A 19,139-nucleotide genomic window follows, 5' to 3' on the forward strand; every position below is an offset into this window, starting at 1 on the left:
TGGTGCCGTTAATGAAGTTCTAAGGATGTTATTACTTGTCATATGTGTAGTTGAATGGGTGCCGTATTCAGCACGTTTGTTTGATTCATAATGGTCTTTGTTTTTTAAACTGTAACTTTAAGTTGTGTGTAATGACATCCAGAGCAATTCTGTGTACAAGTTGCATTGCTCATCTAAGGATTGCTTGTGAAATTACGACATTAGACATTACTCGTTTTTTTGTTTTTTTTTACTTTACAAAAATGGTCTTGTAGCCGGATTAAACCCTATGTTTGACACCCCTGCCCTAGCCATTCTACGCAATCTTGGCATATGAAACAGCGGCGTTTACCACCAGGCCTCCCCAGGAGCATCATCACCATTAATGTACTCCTGCATTCTTCTTTGCGGTCAAAGATTCATTGTTTTACACCAGACTGTGCCACTGCAGTCATTCTTTATCGTCATCAGAAATGCAGATGTGTGCTTACAGGTATCATCATTGTGTGTCTGCATGCTTAGCTTTAAGCTGTTTAACTATACTGTATTTTTAAGGGTACAGAAATGTTTGAATGGCTATAAAAATGTTCTGGGGTCATAGTTAAAAAAAAAAAAAAAAAAAAGATATATTTATATATATTAATATTTTATTATTATGATTAATATACAGTAGGCTATCCAATCACTGATAGGGGACCGTCAGTTATTTGCATCTATTTGTGATCGGGCTCTGTGCCTATCCACTGCAAAGAGTGGAGATCCACTGTACACATTTATCATCTAATATGTTGTACAAACTCAACTGTCAAGAAAATAATCACATCTTTTTTCTTTTTGGGGGGGGGGGGGGGGGGTATACCGTATAAAGGTCATTCAGTAGTGTTATTTGTTATCTTCATTGAGTCTTTCATGTCTGAATGGACTGGAAATGGACCAAATATGACTTTATTAACTTAAATAGTGTAAAAATGTATATGGATGACTTGGTCTACGAGGACTCTCTCACCTGTAGTATATAGTTCTGTACATTATTTCAGGAAAATGTAACAGTCATTTTTTTTTTTTTTTTATGGCAATTTTATTTGGATGACATTCTGTGTGATACTTCAATTTCACTTGTGGCTTTAACAGGGAAATATGAGTACTGGATTTAGTTTCTTCTGTTCTGTACAGTCTGCTCAGGATGACAAAACCACGATTCAGTGTGAGACATCACCCCCCACCACTCCACGCTCTATGCGCCTAAACAGGGAAGCTGGTCATGCTGCCAGCCACGAGGACATAAGAGACATTCGAGGGTCAGCCTTCTCCTTGTCACTTAAAATATATTTTAAACCTGCAGTTTGACATAAAATGTTGGTAAACCTTTTTTTTTATTTCATTTATAGTCTGATTGGCATGCATGACGGGCAGGGTAGCAACCCCAGCAGCAGTAACAGCAGCCAGGACTCTCTCAACAAAGCAGCCAAAAAGAAGAGCATTAAGTCTTCTATTGGACGCCTTTTCGGGAAGAAGGAAAAGGGCCGGCCTAGCATTCCTGGAAAGGACTCTCCCAGTCAAGGTGAGATACTAGTGTGGGTAACTGCTGAAATTCATGCTTTTGTTTATTTTGCAGCACTTGTTTTGTTTTTTCTTAGACTAAAATAATGGCCATAATATGGCTTATGCTGTCAGGCTCAAAATAAGACGTTTCACATTGCAGTTTGCGAGCTAAAATTTTAATTTTGAGCCTCATTAAAAATCCTTTGAATGGGAAAAACGAAAATCACAGATTTTGACATTTTTCTGAACTGCTGAGACATTACCAAAAAGCTTCGCTGGGCTGGACGCATGTATGTTAAGGTTGTCACAACACACTTAGGGCACCTAGTGACACCTACGCACAGGACGAAGGCAATTAACCGTTGACGCAAGGTTGGTGCTACTTGCGCCACAACCAGCTATCTAGCAGCAAGCTTCGCTGGCTAAAAATGTAGCTAAATACTCCTCACTCCTGAGAACAGAAAAAGAACATTACCTCTATGCTGGTGAATAAGCTATACATCTGATGAGTATCATTCTCGTGAAGGGATAACAAAAGACAGAAAAAGCCATGCAAATTTTTGATTGTTAACCATTTTTTAGGCTGACACAGCTAGCGTGTTTAACACCGAAATTAAGTGATTGCATCCACTTTTCAGACAACTGCCTGGAACCACGTTAAGGTGAAGAACATCCAATGTTGATCAACAAAACAGCAGGCAAATTATTACGTGGTATCTCTCCGAAGAGTCTACTTGGGAACCGGATACAGAAATTTATTATGCTGCGCTACGCCATACATCAGCCAGCCGGAGTGGCCTGTTAGCTTTTATTATATTAAGCGGTTCATAAAATGAATGAATAATATACAATTAGTATAACCTATTTATATCAGTAATATTATTTGTTTGTTTTGACAATAATGTCTCGACTTTGATTTTGACTTTTGAGATCTGCACAACAAATATTCTCAAATTACATTACAGTAGTGGGCGCCTATCAGTAAGAGCTCAGGGTTTGCTAAGTGTGTTGGTATTCAATTTTAATGCTCTCAACTTTAATAAATGAGTGTGAATGCACATAATTACTAACAGTTTGCGAGAGAATGAAGTGATAACGGCAAACATGCAATTATTAAGAACTATTTGCAACAACAAAAAAACGCACCTTAAGGCATGCTTAGTATTCCACACTCCTTAGTGTATTGTGTGTGTGTGTGTGGATATATATTTTTTTTTAAAGGAACCCCATCTGTCATGACAAGTTTGCTCTATATTATTTATTTGGTTGTTACTAACATAGCTTTGAGATTCATTTTTCAAAAATAATTTCCAGTTTGATAAATTTTGTAGAAACTTTATTTGGACGTACTCCGCCATTGTTATTTACGTCACAACGCATTCAGTGCGTAGTGACATAGAATGGCGGCGGCTCTCTGCCGAGCAATGTGAAACACCAACAAAGAAAGCAAGTTAAGCCTCGTAGCGTTCCTAAAGAAACATGCGATCGGGAGAGTCACCCTCCCCCACGATGTGCTCTTGTCATTCTCCAGACACGTTCAAGAGTTTTGATCGTCCCTTTAGGAACGCTACGGAGGCTTACCTTGCTTTCTTTATAGGCGTTTCACGTTGCTCAGCAGAGAGCCCGCCGCCATTCAATTCAATTTATTGCATTCATTTGTAAAAGAAAAAAGACAATATAAAGCAATATTGAAATTCAAAGTAAAGTAAACAAAATGAAAGGGGACAGAAAGAAGTAAAACTTGTGTGCAAATAGTTCTTAATAATTACGGATTTGCTGTTATCATTTCATTCTCTCGCAAACTGTTAGTGATTATGTGCATTCACACTCATTTATTAAAATTGAGAGCATTAAAATTGAATACCAAAACACTTTGCAAATTCTGAGCTCTTACTGATAGGTGGCCACTTTATGCCCATGCCGAAAGTCGACTCAATTATGCTTACTGAGCAGGCATTCCTCCAAGTCCTCGAATATATCCTTATTAAGACAGATAAAAAATACCGGGTTTACCCTTCTACTAGTCACTGGACTAGTGACCACCTTTAACTCTATGATGACAACACCTAGGAGCGAATTAATCATATTTTGAAACACGCAGATCTAAGCAATATTTAAGGTGTAGCAGCATTGAACATTGTGTTTTTGTTCTTAGCTGGTACTCCTGAAGCAGAGAGCTCACCTAAGGATGGCCTAGGAATGAGCACCCTGGGAGGCCCTGCAGAAAAGAACAGAAAACTGCAGAAGAAGTAGGTGTTGCTCTGTTTTTGAACACACTCAATAGCCACGTATAATAGTGTTCATTGTAAAACCTTTGGACTTGCACTCATGCTACATTTCCATGCTGGTTCATATACACAGTGCCTATCCACGTGGCTTCTGCTCACTCCCATCATCAGTTTATTATTATAATATTCTTACCATTCCACATACGCTTTTCCATTGCAGTCACCTCCCATCCCCATGTTTTCTTTATTTTATTTTATTTAGCTTTAACTCCAAGCAGTTATGACTTCAGCTAATTTTAATAAGTATCAATTCATGTTATTATTTTTTTGTTTTGCCAATCTCCCTCTTTTTTTTTATCACCCTCTTCTCATTTTCTGTGTAGTCCAAAGACAGGGTAAGTCAATTCATAATTGCTTTTGCTTTTCTTCCCACACTTGGGTCCTCATTGCTGCTGTCCTTCTGAATGGCTGGTCTCTTTTCCGTACCGCTTTTTACCTAACGTGAATGTGTATGTTGATTTTGACAACAGTATTTTGCTCCAAAAGCATGAAGTTCTGCGCAAATGGAAAATGGTTACTAAATACTTTTATTTATAAACACGCAGCAGAATGCATAATCAGTGAAGTGCTGAAAATTTCCTTCATAGGAAACCATTATTAAAACAAACTATTAGTTTTTGTTCAGTTCACCGTTTGTATGCATGTTTATTGAACTGCGTCATTTGGTGGCCAACTTCACAGTTGTAAGGTGTTTCCACACCAGTTAAGCGAAATGCCTCTCAGAGCACTCAAATATTCCTTGACTTGACAGTGACTGATTGTCCTTTACTGGCATTTCTCCTTAATAATAATGGCTGTGCATGAATTGGATGTAAAATATTTTATACTGATTACTTAGTAAAGGTATTCCTGCCCTCAATTATTTTCTTTATGCATGTTGTGCCACTTTTCTCTTTCAGAGGATTGGTTTCTTGAAATGGTTATTTTAACTATAAAAGCTCTGGTACTGAGAGAAAGTGAACAGTCGTTGACTATCATTTAGCTTTCAGATCTGTTTGAACCTACATATTCAAGACTTTGAAAGGACTTAAAAGGTTTTGACACACTTGTGTTCTTTAAAGGAATAGGTGTTTATCCATATTGTTCCAGATGAGAATGTCATGTTTTCTTTTCACTGCGCACGTCTTGTCTCTTTGTTTTTGCCTGCTCTTTGTATGATACTGAACATGTTTGGGTGGGATGGGCTTGCGTGCTTATATTGTTTAGTTCAATTGAGCTCAAATTGCATGTTTTAAATAAAATTTTCTGTGTCAGGCACGAACTGTTAGATGAAGCGCGCAGGCAGGGCCTGCCTTTTGCGCAATGGGATGGACCAACCGTTGTTGTTTGGCTTGAGGTACAGCAATGATCTGAAAAATTTCAACTATTAACTTTACTATATTGTTAATGTTGTTTTTTTTATGTGATTAATCTATTTTCTGTCTCATGTCCTTTGGCCAGCTGTGGGTGGGCATGCCTGCGTGGTATGTAGCAGCTTGTCGTGCAAACGTAAAGAGCGGAGCCATTATGTCAGCTCTTTCCGACACTGAAATCCAGAGGGAGATTGGCATCAGCAACCCATTACATCGTTTAAAACTTCGTCTTGCCATCCAGGAAATCATGTCGCTCACCAGTCCTTCTGCTCCTCCCACCTCCAGAACGGTATTTGTCTCAAACATAAGTAATACGTACACTGTCTTAATCCCACTGAGCATGTACGCACATGGATTAACATTTTAAGCATTTATTTTTCTTGTAACAACCGTTGCTTCCTGATCTTTTCTCTTCTGTCCTGTACCACTGTCCCTTCTCTGCACACTTGACTCACTTGTGATTGGGGTGTCAAATGATCAGACCACAGGAAACGTTTGGGTCACACATGAAGAAATGGAAAGTTTGGCAGCTACACCTCCCACGGTTAGTCTTTCCAGATTGGCTGAACTCTGGTTTGTTTCTCACAAGCTTTGGTGACTATTGGGCCTGTTCCAAGTTGGCCCAAGTTGGCCATATATCAATATCTTCAAATTGATTATAATGTTCTGGCTTTTTGTGATTAGCTACACTACGCAGACAAAGAAAAAACAAAAAACTAAAGATCGTGAGCTACTTGGAACAATGTCTTATCCATCAGTCCAAGTTTTCCTGGAATGTCCTTGTGGTGGGTTTAGAAGAACAGTATGGTATGATGTGTCTCTCAGAATAAATCTTGTCATTTTCCTTTAGTTAGATTTTTCTATTAAAATTTGACTTCCAGCTGTCTAACCCTAGCATTGCCGTCTCACTAACCCAGCCTTTCTTTTCTTGTCACCATGCTCACTAACCATGTTAACACCAGGAGGATGACGAAAGCAGCTGGGCCCAGGTTTGAATATGTCACCCTCTTATGCTCAACAACTAAGCCGATATACAGTAGTATAAATAAATTCCAAAACTGTGAAACTCTTAAGACACTTAACTGTGTCTCCTTTTAAATGAAAGAGCTATGAGATGGTCCTTTCAACTTCCAAAGTGTGTGCCCCCATCCCAAATAACAGCTCTATGAGCTCACAGTGATGTCCAATATAATTCATATTATTATGTGAAGATCATTCAAAACAATGTTAGCCTAGGTTGAGGATAAATTTCTTTAGCAAGCTTGCTCCAACTGTGTGTCATGTGACTACTTCTGCCAGTGACGGTCATTGGTCAAAGTGAGCAAAACTGTGGCTAATGCTAATCCTAGTTCTGTTCAATTACTGTGTTACGAGAGCGGACTGGAGGAGAGGAAGAAACACTGCAGACCCACCAGGCTTGTTTAATTCAGCAGTATGGATGCATTTCAGCTACCTTTTTTGCTTATTAAATTACTAATGTTACAGTCATTGATGTATTTATACATGTGCAGTACGCAGAAGTGGCTGTCTACTTGGGTATTTGTACCCCAGCATGCCAAAACTTGAAAACACCTAATGGTGTCATAATATCCCCCACGTAATCAAGTATTTGGGGTGGGGTAAAAAATAAATCCATTTTTATTTTCAATGCAATTGTAATTGGTGCCAACTATTTGGGTTATGGTCCACTGTACAATGAGGAATAAAAATTATACTGCAGTGCTAAACTGCAAATGTTACAATATAGAAATTGGGAAAAAGTGACAATACCCATACCTCTTTTTTGTTAGGCTTAAATAATCACAAAATAAATAAATCAAGGCCTACTTGGTGTACAAAATGTAATCAAATTGTCTTCTAATAGTGAGAGACAGGTAGGTACCCATTACTGCAGTAATCATTGTATTATATAGACAACATGTATATTTTTTTTGATTTATGCTACATTTTGATTATTTCATTTAATAACTTACTTCGTTATTTTTTTCAATTAGTGATGCTCCCATATCCTGAAAAATTACAATTTTCTTTAATTTTTGTGTGTATTAGTAGTTTTTCTTAATTTGCGTATGTTTGTTTGTGTTAAAGAATATGATTGTATTTACTGTGTTTTTGATTATTATAGACATTGGCATATGGAGACATGAATCATGAATGGATTGGTAATGAGTGGCTACCCAGCTTGGGCCTACCACAGTATCGTTCATATTTCATGGAGTCCCTGGTGGACGCCCGCATGCTTGATCACCTTACCAAGAAAGACCTCCGCGGACAGCTGAAAATGGTTGACAGTTTCCACAGGTAATAAACACAAATAGAAAAACAGTGTGCTCATTGTAGCCCTAATCCAGCATGCACTTTGAAAAAGCAAACATCTGCAAATAACTGATCATTTACTACGTTTAATTTTTGGTCGATAGGAACAGTTTTCAGTGTGGAGTAATGTGTTTAAGGAGGCTCAACTATGACCGGAAAGAGCTGGAGAGGAGAAGGGAAGAGTCTCAGCTAGAGTTTAATGGTAACAAAACGCAGCATTAAATATGTATACCTTTGATATTTACCTTTGAGATACAAGTACGCCACAAAATAAATTGCATAGTAAATTTCCTACCCCTGTTTTCAGATGTTCTGGTGTGGAGTAACGAGCGTTTGATCAATTGGGTTCAGGCTATCGGGCTGAAAGAGTACAGTGCCAACCTCTATGAAAGTGGTATCCATGGCGCATTGCTCTCCCTGGATGAATCCTTTGATCACAACACCCTGGCACTACTGCTGCAAATTCCCACACAGAACACTCAGGTACAATAGCACACTAACATTGTACTAGTACACAGACCTTGAAACCAACAAAAGAATAGCCTTATAAATGGAGTGATTAATAATTTATTAGCAATAGTGGCAATAATTGAATACACGACTAGAAACAACACTAACTATCTTACATGTCATGTCATGTTACATTATCGTGTCTGTCCAAAATAACACATTAATGAAGCATAGCATTGTAACGGCAACTACAGTAAATATGATGGGAAAGCTTGCTCTGATTACTCTGATTGTTAATGTGTTGCGATCGTAAAGTGTCAGCCCGCTAAGGAGGGCGCCGGAAGTGATGTGAATAGGTTTCAAAATAAGTGCACTAAACAAATTTTTTTTTGCCTTAATTGAATCTCCCTTGTTAAGTGTACTTGTCTATGGGTCCCACTTTTGCCCATTTTAACTATTTATGTTGTCATACTTGTTCAAATTATTACTGATCGTGAACTTGTAAACACATTCAATTGTAATTTTGATTTTTTTTTTAATCGAATACAGTATGACTATTGTTGGAGGAAATGATGAGGTATATTAGTGATACACTAGTAATAAGGGTAAATTAGTTTTATCTTCATTAAAATGTTGTGAACTAGGTAGGCTAAATAGGCTGGTCTGAGCGCTGAAATGAGTCCCGCTCCGGCCTTGCATTTGACTAGCTTGATCCCCAAAAATGTTTACAGTGTGATGCTGTTCATCTCTCGTCCTGCAGGTGGCGGCAATGCATTTTATGGGTGCTTACTGCCATGCAGCATTTTTATGGGCCTAGTAGTAGTAGATTGAAACAACTCTATTGGGGGATAAAAATAAACAATCCTTTTTCAGAAACTGCTTCAAAGTCTAATGAATACTTACAAACTCTCTCTGTGTATTTTTTTTTTTTTTTTTTTTTTTTTTTTGCATAGTTCCTGATATGTTGCAAAACTAACTGACCACTAGTGATGGGAACAAGCCTGGTGGTAATTATGTCTGTTCATGTCAACACATTTGCAGAGGCTGTCAGCACTTACCAAATCAGTAGAAGAGAGAGATTAATCAAATATATAATCAAAAGTGACAATATAAAATGTAAGTATAAAAGGACAAGTGGTTTTTCAGGAAACACATAATGCAGTCCCCTTCAATGTAATTATAGATAACAAAAACTAAAGGAATGACCAAAATTAAAATTGGAAAAAATAATTTAATTAACACAATTTTTTAATGAGTGCTTGAAAAAAAGATATCTAACTCAATCTATATTTCATATTTATAATGCTAGCTAGTTATAGCTCAATATCGTCGTCAATTAATCAGGCATGAAAACCACTCACCATTTTGAAACCAATATAAGGTGCCCTATGTGAATTGTACAGATCCTAGGAGAAAATTATTTGGGGGGTTTGTGTCACTGAACTGAACAATATAGGCTATAGAGCTCATGACAACAATACCTTACCAAGCTTCAAAGACGCGATGATTGCAGTAATTGGTGTTACTGTGTGAGTAATGTAAGTAAGAGTAAAATGTGCAGAGTGAAACAGTTGAGCTGGGAGTCTGATTTGATTGATACAATAAGATGATGAGCTAAATGGCTGCTATTTCTGATTTTCCTTTTTCCCCTTCTTCTAGGCCAGAGCAACTCTTGAGCGGGAATACAACAGTTTGCTGGCCGTTGGTACAGACAGGAGGATGGAAGAGGTAATGGACAGAGCATTTCTGCTGAACCAAGTGATGATGAGCGAAGCCAACTTTTTTATCTCCTGAATCTTCCTTGTTCCAGGATGACGATAAGAACTTCCGGCGAGCTCCCTCATGGAGAAAGAAGTTCCGGCCCAAAGACATGAGGGGGATGCCTTTGGGCGTTTCAGACACTCTGCCTGCCAATTTCAGGGTGACCAGCAGCAACGCATTATCTGCCTCCACACAGCCAAAGAGGAGCCCAATGGATGGTAAGTGACAGTTGTTGACGCATGTGTTTGCGCTTCAAATGTTCTTGTGGCGTAATAAGATTGTGTCATGTCTTACTTCTTGAATGGCCTGTCTGCTGTGCAGTATGAGATGCTGTGACTAACGGCATGCCCTTTGCATGTGATTTTTGCCAACATGCGCATACAGGAAGCCAGTCTATACAGAGGCTGGACACTGCTACTGTCAGGACCTACTCTTGCTAACATAAACCTCACGCAACGGTAAGATGACATCGTGCAGGTTGATGCGTCTCGAAAAGCCATCGTCTTCACACCCAGAGCACAGCTTTATAGAACTTTTCCGCTGGAATGACACACGTTTCACGCCTTTTCCCTTTCTTCTTTTCCTTCCATCCCTGTCCTCTCTTCTGCTTCCCCTATTGTGTCTGTTCATGTCCCTCTTCCCCATCTCAGTTTATCCTCATTATTTCTATAGGTAACCGCTGGTCAGAAGACGAAGGGGAATTCCCTGCTTTCAAGACCAGGATGATGAACTAACAGATTTCTAAGGACACTAAAAATATGATCTTGCTCACCAATTTCAGTATCCCGAGAGGAAACTGTGTAGATGTATCCACGTTTCTTATATTTATGTAAACCAATGGGACATTTATATGATTTTAGAATATAATGTTAATCTTTTTGTCTCAATCCCTTTCAGTCAACTTTTGACATTTCCTCACTGGGCTCATCAGATCTCAGATGTATGTAACGGAATGTTTTCAACCGTCTGGAGTTTGTATATTTCTACCAACAGACATTTTATCTAATCTTTTTTATAATCTTTATTTGACCAGATGTATGTTTTTTCCTTGTTGATTTGAAATATAATCAATGGTTAAGTGGCTTGTGATATAATTTAATTCTATATCGTTACCCTTTTTAACTTTTCAATTCTTTGTTGCTTATTGCTTGTTTTTTTTTTCCTTTTTAAATGTAAATGCAGCTGTTATGTAGGTCAATGTGTGTGTGAATATCAGAAACTGCTGGAGACCATTTTGCAAACTGCTCAACACTGTGACCGTCACCATGAAAATAACTGCTGGCAAGCCAGATGATGTTGACAGCAGATATCGCGCACACACCAAATGTAAAGTTTTGAATTGAAGAAACTAAAGCCATATTAGTAGCAGGAAATTTTTATCACTAGGGCCACTTTAAAATGCAAGTGGAAACAAAATTCCAGGTTGTGTCTCATTCACCGTGCATGCAAGAACTAACTTTCCCGTCCCTGCCAACTTTGAAACTGTCCCTTCAACCACATCAAAGCCCTTCCTCACCTTTGGAGAGACCGATCTGATTCTGCACAGGAGGTGGTTTAATGTAGCGAAGAACTGAAAAAACTTTTCCTTGGGTGGACCAATTTCACTGAAGCCTCTGTTAATCCCCGCTGCAAGTAGACAGGCTCCAACATTTAAAAAAAAACTTTTTACAAAGACTTTATATCAAGCCTTATTGTTTATTAACTATAGACTCTGTCTTCTTCTGTGTTCTTATTTATTACTCATTTATGTTGTCTCTTCACCATTATAGCTTCAGCTATAGTTTTCCCCCCTGTAAGTCTTGTCTGCTCTCACTACACTAGTTTCACATTAATTAAGCTCCATGGCAATTTGGAAGAAACCAGCTTTTTTTTAATATATATATATATAAACACGTAGTCTAACTCTAAACTGCAAGTTAGGTTTTCATTTTTGTATTTTCTCTCATTCATGCTCTGTGTAAATCATGTTGCTATTAGTCCTGTTCTTCCCTTTTGAATTGTCTAATCATGTAACAATGTACAGTCTGAGTACTTATAAACTATTTTTATCACAGTATTATTTATTGCTCTTTCAATAAAATACTGAAGCATATTATCCTTTTCAGATAAAGATCCAAATTTTATTCAAAACTTGTATGCTTTTGTCTTTGTATTGGCTTTGACATGGACAAAAAAAAGCTTTTCTATACTATATGATGTTAAACATGGCTGATTCTTTGTAAATAGAGTATTTATTGGTCCTTTTGAACACACACACAAAAAAATGAAAATCAACATATGACATTTGATTTGTGTCATATTTGAGACATCCGGTCACAATGCTTTAAATTCATACATATAACTGTCAAAAATATAATAATAAACAGACATATTAAACATTTCCAAAAATCAAAAAGGACATTTCCCACTTAAGTATAGGGCTCTCCTTTCTCAATTGGGGCGATCTTGCAAGGTCGCTGGAAAAGCCATCATATGGGTGACACTGCCCTCTAACGGATTATCCATGCACTGCATGTCAGATCATATACGTCAGGGTTTTAGTGAGGGGAAAATTATACTCATGAAATAGAGGGCTCAAAATGTCTTGTATTTAATATATGTTTGGCTTAATAGGGTTGAAGTAATATAAAATAATTGAACCAAATCTTGTTAGTAGTAAAATATTTTTCCGCTATATGTTGAGTCGCTGTCGATTTTTTACGTCATCTGAAACTACGCAATGCAAATTGGGACAACTATACATCAGCAAATACGGTCGTGCTATATTTTCCTCCAAAAAAAGGGGCGACCAAAACCTGTGTGGCGCGACCAACTGAAAAAGTTGGTAGCACCAGTGCAAATTTAGTGTGGAGCCCTGCATTAGATGATTATATTTTATCATTTCATACAGCTTCATTCATTCATTTCATTCCACTTCAACACAACTAGTAATTAGGGATGCACGATAATATCGGTGGCCAATAATTATGGGCAATTATCGACCAAATTGATGTCATACAGATAAACCAGAAAATAAATCCGCCTGAGCTAGAGTTGGGGCTGTACTCCAAGCCGGCCTCTTTGTTTGCTTCTCAGTTTTCATCCCAATCGGGCTAGTACTTAAATGTCCGTGAGAACGAGCATGGCCCTTTATGTATACGCAAAGATTCATGCATCTGGATTATTTATTTATTTATTGTGCGTGTGACTTTTTTTCCCTTGGGTTTGGCCGTTTCAGTATAAAACATGCAAGTATTTGTACATGAGAACACTTGTGCTCTTTTTTTTTTTTCTGGAGAGCTCAGTATTGTTCATTTGGTAATTTTACCGATTTGACGTCATCATCATTGCTCTCTATTCTTTCTTTTTTTTTTGTATGTGGGTGTGCGTGCGAGTGTGTGTGTATTCATTAGTTCACCTAAAACCTATTAAAAAATCCCGTACCGTTCACCTAAACCGAACACTTCCAGCCAGAGTCGTGAGGCCGTCAGGAGACCCGAGGAAGGACCAAAGAAAGGAAAGTGAAATCCAGCACTGACCAGACACCACCAACCAGAGTCCTTCACCAACCCCAGAGACATCCAAATTCCAACAAATCGGCGAGACCTCAAGAGACCAAAGGAGAGACTGAGGAAAGGAAGGAAGGACAGACGAAGCAGAGTGAGATCCACAGACGCCAGCCTCCACCGATTCAATGACCTGAGGAAGAAGCAGATTGTGTCTGAGTTTCGATAGATGCTGGTGTAGTGGATCTGACATGCATGAAAATCTCCACCAAAGAGGGGAGCCGTCGACCCCTGCCAGGACAGAGCAAGTGCAACACCTCAGGGCCCCCCCAGGCCGCGGCAGCGCCAAAGGACGACCCCCCGGGCCCCGCAGGGGCTACCGGCCGGAGAGTAAACCCAGGAGCAGGAGCGCCACCCACCCCAGCGCGGCCCGCGCCCCCAACCCAACGCAGGAGGACGGAGCACTGCAGGCCCGCCAGGCACCCCACCGGTCCACAGCCCCCGCTCCCCCCACGACCCAACCGATGGCGCCCCAGTTGTGTGGTGCATTAAAATTGGAGGGGAGTTGTAGGGCAAAGACGGTGTTTACACCCCCCCCCCCCCCCCCCAAAGTGTGTTATGTGCCCTATATGTCTATAAAAGTGTATTGTGCAAAACTAGTGCAGTGAGTTAAGAGGAGCGACCAGCGCCCGGGGCCCCCCACAACCGGGCGGGGGTGGGAGGCAGATATTTTTTCCATTAAAATGTGATTTATGAAGAGGTTTGACCATTGGTCGATTTTTATTGGTTTATTTTTCCAGTTAACAAGAATTGTTTTTTTCGCGATAGTAAGGGCTATAAGTGTAGATTGAAATTGTTTATGTGGTAAGTCAGTTGTTGTTAGTTTGCCTAGCAAACACAAGTTTGGAGATAAAGGTATCCTACAGTCCAAGATAGCGGAAAGTTTTTCTAAGACTTTAGTCCAGAAATACATAACCGGAGTGCATAACCATAAAGCATGAAAATAAGTGTCTGTAGTGTTTTGTAAACACTGGAGACAAATGTCGGAGTCTGAGAGTCCCATTTTCTTCATTATATATTGAGTAATGTATGTTCTATGAATAATGTTATATTGGATAAGTTGTAAATTTGTGTGTTTTGTCATTTTAAATGCGTTTTCACAAACTTGAATCCAAAAGTCAGATTCCGGAGCTATAGACAAGTCTGTCTCCCTTTTTTTTTTTTTTTTTTTTTTTTTTTTTTTTTTTTTTTTTTTTTTTTTTTTTTTCTTGGGAGATCTCAGTATTGATCATTTGAAATGTCATCATCATTGTTCTCCCTTTTTTTTTTTTTTTTTTTGTATGTGTGTTTGTGCGTGTGTGCGTGCGTGTGTGTGTGCGTGCGTGCGTGCGTGCGAAAAAAAATAAAAATAAATAAGAATTCCCATACCGTTCACCTAAACCGAACACTTCAAAATCCAGCCAGAGTCGTGGGGCCGCCAGGAGACCCAAAGGGGGACCAAAGAAAAGAAAGAAAAGCGAAGCCCAGCACCGACCAGACACCACCCACCGGGCCACTAACCTTCACCAACCCCAAAGACATCCCAACTCCAACAAATCAGGGAAACCTCAAGGGCCCAAAGGAGAAACTGAGGAAAGGTAGAAAGGACAGACGAAGCAGAGTGAGATCCACAGACACCAGCCTCCACCGAATCAATGACCTGAGGGAGAAACAAATTGTGTCTGAGTCTCGATAGATGCTGGTGTGGTGGATCTAGCATGCATGAAAATCTCCACCAAAGAGGGGAGCCGTCGACCTCCGCCAGGACAGAGCAAGCGCAACACCTCAGGGCCCCCCAGGCCGCGGCCGCACCAAAGGACGACCCCCGGGCCCCGCAGGGGCCACCGGCCGGAGAGCAAACCCCGGAGCAGGAGCGCCCCCCACCCCAACGCGGCCCGCGCCCCCAACCCAACGCAGCAGGACGGGGCACTGCAGGCCCACCAGGCACCCCACCGGCCCACAACCCCCGCTCCCCCCGCGACCCCCCCGCCCCCCACCCCCGCCACCCACCCCAACCCAGCCCCAACCGCCCCCAGGTCCCCAAATCCCCAGACACCCTCCCCACCCCAGCACCCCCCACCCCGGCACCCCCACCACCACCCCCCCACCAACCAAGCCGCCCCCGCCCCCCGCCCCCACCCCCACCAACCGACAGCCCCCCAGCCCCCGACCCCAGACCCCGGGGACACACCGCACCCAGGCATCCGCGCCGAAGAGGGGGCCGGGCAGCGGAGCGGAGAGGGCACCCGCGCCCACCCCACCACGCGGAGGGACGGAACACCAGGGGCAGAAGGGGAGATGGGGGCACCGGAGGACGGGCGGCATCCCCGAACCCCAGGCCCAGCGGGGAGAGGCCCCGGTCGTCACCCCAACGATCAAAGTGAAAAACTAACCCTGTTACTAAGTTCGCCAGCTCGCCGACTGGCGAACTCTACCCCTAAACCGTGTGTGTGACCCCACCCAGTGTATATACATAAGTGTGTGTGTGTGGTGCATTAAAATTGGGGGCAGGTGAACCGGAGCAGAGGGAAATGATATCCCCCCCTGCTCCGATCCATCCGCCCCCCAGGCATGTCAATGAGCGTATGTGGTGCATTAAAATAAATTAATGGGGGGGGGGGGGGTGCACACGGACAGGCGACCGCAGCACTGCTTCATACCGCGGCCGCCCCAACCGATGCCCCCCCCCCCCCCCCCAGTTGTGTGGTGCATTAAAATTTGGAGGGGAGCTGCAGGGCGGAGACGGTGTCTCCACCCCACCCCACTCCCCCCCAAAGTGTGTTATGTGCCCTAAAATGTATTGTGCAAAACTAGTGCAGTGAGTTAAGAGGAGCGACCAGCTGGGCCCCCCCCAACCGGGCGGGGGGGGGGAGGCGCACCCGCCCACCAAAACCCCCACCCACCCCACCGGGACCCCGGCGGGGATTGCCCCCCGGATACCGGGGCCCGCCCGAAGTGCCCGGAGGCCCACCGGAGCGGGGCGGGCACAACACCAATCCCGCCCACCCCCCCGGCTCCCGGAGCGCCGAGACCCGGGCCACGGACGGAACCCCCGGCCCCGGGGAGGGGGAGGAGGGCGGACAGGGGAGGGGGAGGGGACGGGGGAAGGAGACGACAGGAAGGGCAGGAGGCAGCAGCAGGGCCGCAGAGAGAGGGGGAGAGGAGGAGGAAGGGCGACGAGGGAGAAGGGACAGGGAGGCGGAGGACGGGCGGGGAGAGGTGAAGAGGGAGAGGAAGCAAGGGGGAGGAAGGGGGAGGGGAGAGGGAACCACGGGGCACCCCGGCGGCCCACAGGCCCCGACCCGCGTCGCCGGACCCAGAGCGACGGACCGCGCCGGGGCGGCGCCGCCCCGGACACCAGGGAGAGCCCCGCAACACAGCACCCACCACGAGACCCAGGGAACGACCAAGACGCAGCCGCCACCCAGCAGCCAACAGAGGGGCAGACCCGCCCACGCCCAGCCAGGGGGGACAGCACCTGTAGCGTTAGTCCCCTGGCATGCAGTGAATCCGAATATTAGCCTTTAGTGCCCATTGGAGGTGAATCTGTTCGATCCTGTTGGCAGCAACTGGGTTCCTGACTATAAAAACACAACCATTAGTAACAAACTGCCAAATGCAGAGACATCAATGTAAGTTATCACAATGTGGTGGCTCTCGCTAACAGGCAGAATTAAATAACCAGAATTAGGTTAAAATATTCTATATACGTAGACCATATTTCTATGAATTTTGATATTTGTTTTTTATTTGAGGCCGATATTTTTTCCATTAAAATGTGATTTATAAGGAGGTTAGACCATTGGTCGATATTCAGAGTTTGTTTATTTTTCCAGTTAACAAGAATTGTTTTTTTAGCGATAGTAAGGGCTACAAGTGTAGATTGAAATTGTTTATGTGGTAGGTCAGTTGTTGTTAGGTCACCTAGCAAACACAAGTTTGGAGATAAAGGTATCCTATAGTCCAAGATAGCGGAAAGTTTTTCTAAGACTTTAGTCCAGAAATACATAACCGGGGTGCATAACCATAAAGCATGAAAATAAGTGTCTGTAGTGTTTTGTAAACACTGGAGACAAATGTCGGAGTCGGAGAGGCCCATTTTCTTCATCATATATTGAGTAATGTATGTTCTATGGATTATTTTGTATTGGATAAGTTGTAAATTTGTGTGTTTTGTCATTTTAAATGCATTTTCACAAACTTGAATCCAAAAGTCAGATTCCGGAGCTATAGACAAGTCTGTCTCCCATTTTAAGATGGGTAAAGACATTTTATCCGTATATGAAAGTAACTTATATATTTTTGAAAGTTTTTTTGTTGTTGTCGGAGAGAGCTTGGTAATATCTTTAGCTAAGCCAGGCGGTTGGAGCGTACCCTGAAGTGTTGGAATTTGTTTCTTTATCATATTTTTAACTTGCAGATAATGTAAAAAATTTCCGTTTGTTATTTTGTATTTTTGGAGCAAAGATGTATATGATATAAACATATTATCTGAGAAGAGATGGTGAAGATGTGTGATTCCTTTCTGCTCCCACACACCTAAATAAAACGTTTGGTTGTTAATTCGAAAGTCAGGGTTATGCCATAGGGGAGAAAGCCCACAGGGCTCCACTTGGGCTTTTGTAATTTCTAATGCCTTCCACCAAGCAGTCAGGGTGGTGGAGATCATTGGGTTTTTAAAACAATTATGTCGCTTAATCGATGTTGTAATAAAGAGTAAATCTAGAAGTCTGAGGTTATTACAATCCTTCTGTTCTAGTTCCAGCCAACAGTTAGTATCTCTGTTGGGTTGTGCCCATAGAACGATATATTGTAGCTGGTTAGCTATATAGTAGTACATAAAATTTGGTGCCTCTAGGCCACCTTTGGATTTACTTTTCTGAAGAGTAGATAGACTAATCTTTGCTTTTTTTTTTTTCCAGTAAAATTTTGTAACGGCTGAGTCCAACAACTGGAACCATTTAGCCGTAGGTTTAAATGGAATCATTGAGAAAAAATAGTTTATTTTAGGTAAAACTTTCATTTTAACGGTGGCTATTCGTCCTATTAAAGAAATAGGAAGATTATTCCAGCGTTCCAAGTCACTATGAATGTTATCCAGAAGTGGAGAAAAATTTAAATGAATTAAATCAGTTAATTTAGGTGAGATTTTTATGCCTAAGTATTTTAAATTACCTATAGGAAATGAGTAATGTGGGTCCTGGCTTGCAGGGTTCCATGAATTTTCTGTAATAGGTAGAAGTGTTGATTTTGTCCAGTTAATAGAATAATCTGACAACTGTGAGAATTTAGTTATTAAGTTAAATACTTCCCCTAACGAAATCGCCGGGTTTTCTAGATAAAGTAAAATATCATCGGCATATAGATTAATTTTATGTTCTGTTACCCCAGAGTGAATTCCTTGAATCCTTCTTTCCTGGCGTATGGCTATTGCAAGTGGCTCGATAAATATTGCAAATAATAAAGGGGATAGTGGGCATCCCTGTCTTGTGCCTCTCTGTAAAATAAAGCGCTTAGATATAATCCCGTTAGTAGTAACTGTAGCTTTGGGAGAATCATATAATACTGACACCCAGTGGATAAATGATTTCCCAAAGCCAAATTTATTTAAAACAGCAAAGAGGAAGGACCAGTTAACTTTGTCAAAAGCTTTTTCTGCATCCAACGATATAATAACTGCCTTCTTATCATGCCGCTGTGACATGCTAATAAGGTTAAAGAGCCTCCTAATATTATTAGTAGAGTGGCGATCTTTAATAAAGCCTGTTTGGTCGCTATGAATAATTGTCGAGATTACTGTTTCTAATCTAGATGTGAAAGCCTTAGTAATAATTTTGATATCAGTGTTAATTAGTGAAATCGGACGGTAACTTGATGGAAGGGTGGGGTCTTTTTCTGGCTTTAATAAAAGTTTAATTGCTGCTGTA

The 19,139-nt window shown here is 41.5% G+C and overlaps 1 protein-coding gene across 8 annotated transcripts in view; it reads left to right on the forward strand.

The window, feature by feature from the left end:
- Nucleotides 1-11,780, forward strand: part of ppfia1 (PTPRF interacting protein alpha 1) — a 60,704-nt gene extending 48,924 nt beyond the window's left edge. For 2 of the 8 annotated variants that reach the window (XM_077563428.1, XM_077563433.1), the window contains 13 exons: nucleotides 1,153-1,277; nucleotides 1,368-1,540; nucleotides 3,677-3,770; nucleotides 5,064-5,145; nucleotides 5,250-5,450; nucleotides 5,643-5,705; nucleotides 6,124-6,150; nucleotides 7,287-7,462; nucleotides 7,582-7,679; nucleotides 7,785-7,960; nucleotides 9,587-9,655; nucleotides 9,738-9,906; nucleotides 10,361-11,780. In XM_077563428.1, coding sequence (XP_077419554.1) covers nucleotides 1,153-1,277; nucleotides 1,368-1,540; nucleotides 3,677-3,770; nucleotides 5,064-5,145; nucleotides 5,250-5,450; nucleotides 5,643-5,705; nucleotides 6,124-6,150; nucleotides 7,287-7,462; nucleotides 7,582-7,679; nucleotides 7,785-7,960; nucleotides 9,587-9,655; nucleotides 9,738-9,906; nucleotides 10,361-10,422 — 1,515 coding nt within the window. In that variant the 3' untranslated portion in view covers nucleotides 10,423-11,780. Of the gene's footprint in view, nucleotides 1-1,152; nucleotides 1,278-1,367; nucleotides 1,541-3,676; nucleotides 3,771-5,063; nucleotides 5,146-5,249; nucleotides 5,451-5,642; nucleotides 5,706-6,123; nucleotides 6,151-7,286; nucleotides 7,463-7,581; nucleotides 7,680-7,784; nucleotides 7,961-9,586; nucleotides 9,656-9,737; nucleotides 9,907-10,072; nucleotides 10,147-10,338 lie in introns of all 8 variants that reach the window. The other 6 variants (XM_077563430.1, XM_077563429.1, XM_077563432.1 and 3 more) reach the window with 6 other exon arrangements.
- Nucleotides 11,781-19,139: the final 7,359 nt, after the last annotated feature.

Source organism: Vanacampus margaritifer, chromosome 4 (assembly GCF_051991255.1).
Source record: "Vanacampus margaritifer isolate UIUO_Vmar chromosome 4, RoL_Vmar_1.0, whole genome shotgun sequence".
Taxonomy (NCBI): Eukaryota; Metazoa; Chordata; class Actinopteri; order Syngnathiformes; family Syngnathidae; genus Vanacampus; species Vanacampus margaritifer.